Source organism: Balaenoptera physalus, assembly GCF_965194825.1.
Source record: "Balaenoptera physalus genome assembly, chromosome: 11".
Lineage (NCBI taxonomy): Eukaryota > Metazoa > Chordata > Mammalia > Artiodactyla > Balaenopteridae > Balaenoptera > Balaenoptera physalus.
Genome location: NC_138896.1, coordinates 25494578 through 25501177, shown reverse-complemented (window position 1 = coordinate 25501177; position 6600 = coordinate 25494578). Strand labels below are relative to the sequence as shown.

Below are 6600 nucleotides of genomic sequence, written 5' to 3'. Positions count from 1 at the left end.
CAGACTGGGCCTGCGGGGTTGGTACAAGCCGCCCTTTCACCAACATTCTGCTTTGCAGCCCAGATAAGTGTCAGGGAAGGAGAAGGAAAGACGGGAGGAATTCGCATTTTCCAAAGTGCTGTCCCTCTCCTAAGGGTAATCAGAATAAGAGAATTTCTTCCCTTCTCTCCGGCCTTATCCTGAACGGAGAGATGAGGGTCTACCAGGGTGTCAGGAAGCAAATCCCCAGGCACTGGTAGATAAAAACTTCTCTCTGATGCAAGTGATCTGGAGAAGGGAGCTGCCTTGATGAAAAGACCCACTTCCCCGCCTTCTGGGTAATAATCCAGTTTGGTTTCTACTGTGATGTCAGGAAGAGGACCAGCACATCACATGACACATTCTTGTGCCCCCGGCATTGAGGCTCCTTGCTGCAGTCCTCACAAGGCACCATGAGGGCCTGGAGGCCTTGTCTTTGGGGAGAGCGGGAGAACATGTGCGGGAAGGGGGCCAAAAGATGCACATCAGCACGGCTGGGTCTGCCCATCTAACCAGCAGAGCGATTCTGAGTCAGCCTGGTTTCAAACCATCTAAAACGCTGTGGGTGTGCTCAGCAAACAGCAGCAGACGACAACGACAATTCCAAAGGACACTCAACAAGTGAGGCCAGAGGGCGAGGGGCCCAGGTGACCCTCCCTGGGGCACCAGGGGCCACGGGGGGCTTAGTGTTCCTGCAGCGAGAGAGATGAAGTCAGGTGCAAGGCCGGCGCCCAACTGGGCTGCTGGGCCTGGGGTTTAGAACCAGCATGTCCCCGGCCGGGCTGGTTTGTTAACTGCTGCTTGGTTTGGTTTTGGATGCTGGTGAACGGTGGGAAGAGCAATGCAGCTGGACCTGCCAAAGAAAGGCTAGGTTGGCGCCTCCATCATTTCTGCCGCATTACCTTTCCAGAAGAGCCCGCCGCTCTGGTCGCTTTGCCGTTGCTGCAGAGTGGGAAGACGCGTCCTCCTTCAGCGCGTCCCCGACAGAGCAGGCTGGTGTCCAGGACCGGCCACTGGTGAGCTCTCCCGAGTCATGGGACCCGAGACAGTCAACACCATCCTTCTGGACCGAGTCATCATGTCCCAAAGCCAAATGCCTTGGCACTTCCAACTAGCAATGGCCCCGCGGGGCCTCAAGATGGTGCGCGCAGAACTGGAATCATTACTCTCGTCATTTCATCGGCACCTAGGAGATGACGATCCAGGAGGGCCAGTCTCCCCTTCTGCTGCCCATCCGCACGGGGGTCTGCCGCCGGCCCTGGTGGAGGCTCCCTGGCACGAGGCTGCCGACGCGGACAGGTCCTGGGCACTGGGTGGGGGACGGCCAGCACTACAGGCTTCGCCTCCTCTCGTTGTAAAAATCAGACACAGAAAAATTGCACAGTAAGGTAAATTAACAAGTAAAAAGAGAAGAGAACAGCTGTGAAGGAAGAGAAAGAGGAGGCCAGCAGAAAGGGAACCGTGAGAGCCTGGGCTTCTAGAAAACCCGACAGACACAGGACAGAGGTGAGGACGTGAGGTGGCTGGAGGGAGGGAAAGAGGAAGATTTTTGGTTTTATTGAGAATGGTTCACAGAGAAAGAAGAGAAAGCCAAGACGTAAGGAAGAGGAAAAGGCCCTGTGTGAAGACAGGTTTCTGCTGTGTGAGATGGGGCATCTGGAGCAGGAGGGGGCCGCCCTGCTGGGCCCGCGAGAGGATTCCTGTTCTCAGCACTTCGGCCCTAAGGAGACTTGAGTTTCTTAGTCCGTGTGGAGGTTCCGTTCTCTGCTTTCACCACTCCGTTTTCGTGGTAACCTGGGAATGGAGACAAGCGCGGTGTTTCTGCCGGGGCTGGAGCAGGAGCGGGGGGCTGCGCACAGGACGAGCCGAGGGGACCCGGGCTGCAGCCCCCGACGGCGAAGGGCACCAGCACGCGGCTCCCAGGGGCTCCTGCTCCCCCCAGGGTCTTGCTTCACTTGAGGTGGGTGGTCTCTGACTGTCCTTCCGCGGGAGGGGCTGGGATGGCACACAGCCACCAGGGAACGGGCAGAGGCCCGCCTGCCCGCCCGCCGGGCCAGACCCTAGTCCTCAGCTCCTCTCGGGCCCCTCCAGGGCACCAGCCCCCTTCAGCAAAGGCCCAGGAAGCGGAACGGTTGGGGGTAGGTAGAGCGGCTGCAGGGACAAGGCCTTACTCTTACTCCGCGCCTGACGCTCCTCTGACAGAAAAGCCGTGCTTCTCACTGTTGTCCTAAACACCCCCGTTTGCTGGCTCAAAGTCAGGCACACCAGGCTGCGGCCCCCCCCCGCACCCGCCCCACCGCCAGCCAGGCCTGACTCCTTGTCACACGCAGCCGCGCACGCGCCCTTGCCGAGCAGGCCACACCTGGAGAGAGGCCGGCGACTCAGGAAACAGAGCCTGGTGCAGATGGCCCCCAGGCTGGACAGAGAGCGCGGGGCTGGCGGCGAGCGCCCCAGGACCTGGCGGGGGCCAGAGGAGAAGCGGCTGTCTCCCAAACGCTGCCCCCCGAGCACTGTGTCCCCTCAGGTCACCCCTGAAGAGAGAGGCAGAGGCAGAGCCAGCATCCTGGGAGCCGGCCAGGCCGAGATGCGGAGCAGGAGGGCAGGTGAGGACCCAGAGAGCATCAGCCGCCCTCAGGGGGCCCCGAGGCCACCCTGCGGACACGCTTCCAGCCAGAGCTCCCCACCCAGCCACCGCCCTGCCCCCGCGGCCGCGTCGGCCAGCCCTGCCCACAAGCCGTGTGGGCCCAGCCACGTGCCAGTCAGGCCCTGGCAGGAGCCGAGGAGCCCGGGGCCTGGGAGGGGGTGGGATGGGGGAGGGGGGTGGCAGGCCCGGTCCGGGGCCCTGGGGGGTCCCCACCCGCCCCACACGGACCCGGCACTCACCCGACTCCCTCTTGACGAGCCTGGCTGCCAGCCTGGGCGCGGCGGGCACTCTGCGCTTGGCGCTCTGCTCGCTCCAGTGCTCGCGCCAGTGCCGCAGCTGGGAGTGGATGAAGCGCCACATGAGCCAGGCCTGGGCGGCACACACCAGGAGCAGCACACACAGCCTGTGGGCAGAGGGCTCGGTGGGCTCAGGCTGCACGCGCCCCGGGCAGGGGGCAGGCCAGGACCCCGCGGTGCCCGGCCCACCGCCACCTCCGGGGGGAGCATGGCCCGTGCCGGGCTCCGCTCCAGGTGCCTCAGGGCGGGCGGAGGGACCCGCGGGAGGAGGTGACAGATGCGGGTCCAGCTCCTGTCACACCGCCCCGTGCCTGCTGGACCCACAGCACAGAGCACGGCCCATGTAAGCCCTGTGTACGTCGGAAGGATTCTAGTGAACTGAACTACGATGCAGCAGAAATAATTCTAGAAGTGCAGCTTCTCACCCGGCGAGCCACGTAGAAGCTGAGCAACCTGGACAAACCTCTGACCCCCGCTGGGCCCCGGGTGTCATGAAGACCGTGGCCTCCTCGCTGCCCTCCTGGCCACCGTGCGAGGCCACTGGCCACACTGTTGAGAACATGCTGTAAAGAGCCCACGCGTGGCTGTAACAGCCAACTGAGAGGCTGGACGTGAACCCGGCACCCCCAGTGAGGCGCGGGCCAGGGGAGGGGCTCCCATCGGTACCGGCACCAGGCCTGCAGCCTGACGGACCGGGGCCAGGGAGGGAAGACGGCTGTGATGGAAGCAGGAGGCTGGCATCTCTTCTCCACTCCGGCCAGATGTCTGAGATCCCCCCCAAACATCACGGTGCGGGAGACCCAGCGGTCTGCGGCCTCCTGACCTTCGGCAGAAGTTGTGCCGAGTTCGGGAGGCTCCTGCCCAACTCACCTGCAAAGTAACGTGTTGAAGTTCCCTTTCTCGGGGTCAAAGGCCTGGTTTTCCACGCGAGCAAGGCCAAAGCCAATGGCCAGCACAGCGAGGGTGAGGATGAAGAGGCGGGTGACTCCAAATGCAGCAGCCCAGGCGTTAAACCTGCCCGAGGAGGCGGGGGAGGTACGTCAGCCTTCAGGCAGCAAGTGGGGAGAGGGTCCAAGGGTGGCCGAGGAGGGTGCTTGAGGGATGAGGTGTCTAGAGGAAGACGCTCCAGGAAAAAATAACCCCAGGGCCCTGCCTACCGCCAGCGCGGGGCCCTCCCCTTCGCCAGGCCTCAGCCCGTCCGCATCACTCACAGCTTCTCGTTGTTCTCGTCTGCAAAGTAGCAGAGCCGAGCCGTGTGGAAGAGGAACTCGGTCGAGTACTGCAGCAGGAGCAGGACCAGGCCCAGGCGGCTCAGGCTGCGGAGACACAGACAAGCCTCACAGTCCCCACAAGGCACCGCGAAAGCTGGGGGCAAGGGGCCTGGGCTCCTCTCTCCACTCCCACCCTCCCTGCGAGCCCTGCCTCATCCTTCAGGATTCAGCTCTGCTGCCACACCTTCAAGAATTTCTCTTAATACCGACCCCCGGTATTTCACCTGTCCCGTCTGGGCCCAGCGCCCCTCCTGCTCCCACTGTGGCCCTGGCTGACTTCACAGCACCTGTCACTCTGTGTTCATCACCTGGCACGGGACCAAGCACAGAAAAGCTGCTCAGAACAAGTTGCTGAGCTTTGCATGCAGAAATATGAGGGATTGGTGGGAGGGGATTCCTAGCGTCTGATTTTTTTTCTTTTGTCACCCAAGTCTTCACAGCTAAGAGGTATACGAAGAAGCAAAACTCAACACAACATCAAAATATGTGCTAGTGAACCAACCTCTTAAAACACGAGCCCCCATTCCCATGCCCCCTGCTCACTTCCGGGCACGATGCTCTTACTGACTTTCCCAGGCAGTCTGCTGCCGATGGTCGGCTGTGGTTCAAACAAACGCAAGAAGGCTGCACAGTGAAGTTACAGGTGCTGCTGAGCAGGCAGGGCCTTGGGAAGTCAGGGAGACACTGGGGGGCAGGGTGGAAAACCTGCGGGCCGTGAAGAGGGACCCCGTGATTCCACCCAGGGGGGCCAAAGAAGTGCGGAATCATTCAGGAAAGTCAGTGGATCCTGAGAACGGTCAAGAGAATGATGTGAAAACCCAGTGTCTCCACACAGCCGAGGATGCCCAGTGGGATCCTGCCCTCGACCGTCTCAAGCCTTACCGCTCAGCTCTGCTCCCACCTCAGGGCCCTGACCTTGCGGCCCCCTCTCCTGCACAGCTCCGCCCAGGTATCCACCTGCCTGGCTCTGTCACGCGCGTCTCTACCCGAGTCCCCCGCCTCAGAGAGCTCTTCTCACCACGGGGCCAAGTGGACGAGTCAGCCGTCCCATTACCCTGCTTTACTTTCTTCCTCACACTTAACCACCTGGGGAAACTCTCCCATTTCCTTATTTATGGTCCACCCCCTGGCCCCACTAGAACAGACAGCCCAGGAGAGCAGGGCCTTGTCTGCCTTCACCCAGATGGAACTGCCCCTCCTGAAGCAGGGCTGGGCCCACGGGTGAGTGAAGGCCCCCAGCGCCCAGCTCTCCCCAAACAAGACCCCGCATCGCTGGGCACTTCAAAGGTCTGTCTTCCTTGGGAAATCCTGCAGCCGAGGGTCTCTCCTTTCCCCACACTCACTCACTCCTGAAAACTAGATTAAAAGGAGTGGAGAGAGGCGGCCGCACCTTGAGCCGGGCCGGCCTCACTGGGGACGGGCCAGCGTGATCTTGGAGGACCGGCTGCTCCGCCTTCTGTTCTAGCCTCTTTCCAGAACAAGAACTCGGCCCAAACAGGGTCAGACCCTGCCCTGCTCCTCCCCGTCCCCATCCTCGCGGCACTGCTGGGCGACCGCGGGCTGGCGTCCTCAGACCCACCCCGCCCGCCCACACAGGAGTCTGCGACACAGGAGCAGAGCTGGACCCACACGGCCTCTGCCCCTCAGAGGCCCAGCCAGGCACGGACGAAGCTCTCGGCCTCCAGAGACCACAAAGCAGACCTGGCTCCGGTCCCCCAGGTCAGTCATTCTCATAGGATGCCTGCCACGCGGACCCAGGAGACCCCGGGCCCGTGACCCCCGGGCACCTGAGCAGGTTATACAGCGCGTGCTCTCCTATACCGCAAAAGCCAAGCCCAAGAAAACTCCAAACTAGAAGGACAGGTGCTGCTCAGCAGTGATTCTCTTCACAACAGAGACACTCAAGGCGACGGCAACTCTTCTGACATGAGGACAACCAAGCAGTGACTACTCTACCCTTCATGACAAATCGAAGGGAAGGGGAGCCCAGGGCCGCGAGCTCTGACAGCGCCGCTGCCTGGACACATGGGGCAGGCGCCCCGCTCAGGCTGCCCTCAACCTGCAAAGCCCTGGCTCGCGGCCCACGTCCCTGGGATCCTGCCCTGGCCCTGGCCCTGTCTCGGGTGGAGGTGGTCGCTGCTCTGGGTTCCCGCGGCAGGTGGTCCGTACGGTAGCACAGTGCTCGCCCCACCAGCCGTCTCTACCTTTGTCTGTAACTGCTCGGCGGAGAATAAGCCAGTAAACGTAAAGGAACCCTCCATTATCTGTCGGTGTATTCCCAGGTCTTAGCATGGTGCTTGGCACACAGTGAGTGTCCAATAAATGCCTCCTGATTAAATGACTGTGTGGAGAGAGGCACAGACATGAAAGG

General features: G+C 61.8%; 1 protein-coding gene across 2 annotated transcripts in view; it reads right to left on the bottom strand.

The window, feature by feature from the left end:
• Nucleotides 1–407: 407 nt before the first annotated feature.
• The window catches only part of TRAM2 (translocation associated membrane protein 2), a 71216-nt gene continuing 65023 nt past the window's right edge, over nucleotides 408–6600 (bottom strand). Inside the window, exons 8-12 of one of the 2 annotated variants that reach the window (XM_082411695.1) lie at nucleotides 4170–4274; nucleotides 3829–3972; nucleotides 2902–3065; nucleotides 2381–2475; nucleotides 408–1812 (exon numbers count right to left, since the gene is read on the bottom strand). In XM_082411695.1, the coding sequence (XP_082267821.1) occupies nucleotides 1789–1812; nucleotides 2381–2475; nucleotides 2902–3065; nucleotides 3829–3972; nucleotides 4170–4274 (532 nt within the window). In that variant the 3' untranslated portion in view covers nucleotides 408–1788. The remainder of the gene's footprint in view (nucleotides 1813–2380; nucleotides 2476–2901; nucleotides 3066–3828; nucleotides 3973–4169; nucleotides 4275–6600) is intronic. The other variant, XM_082411696.1, reaches the window with a different exon arrangement.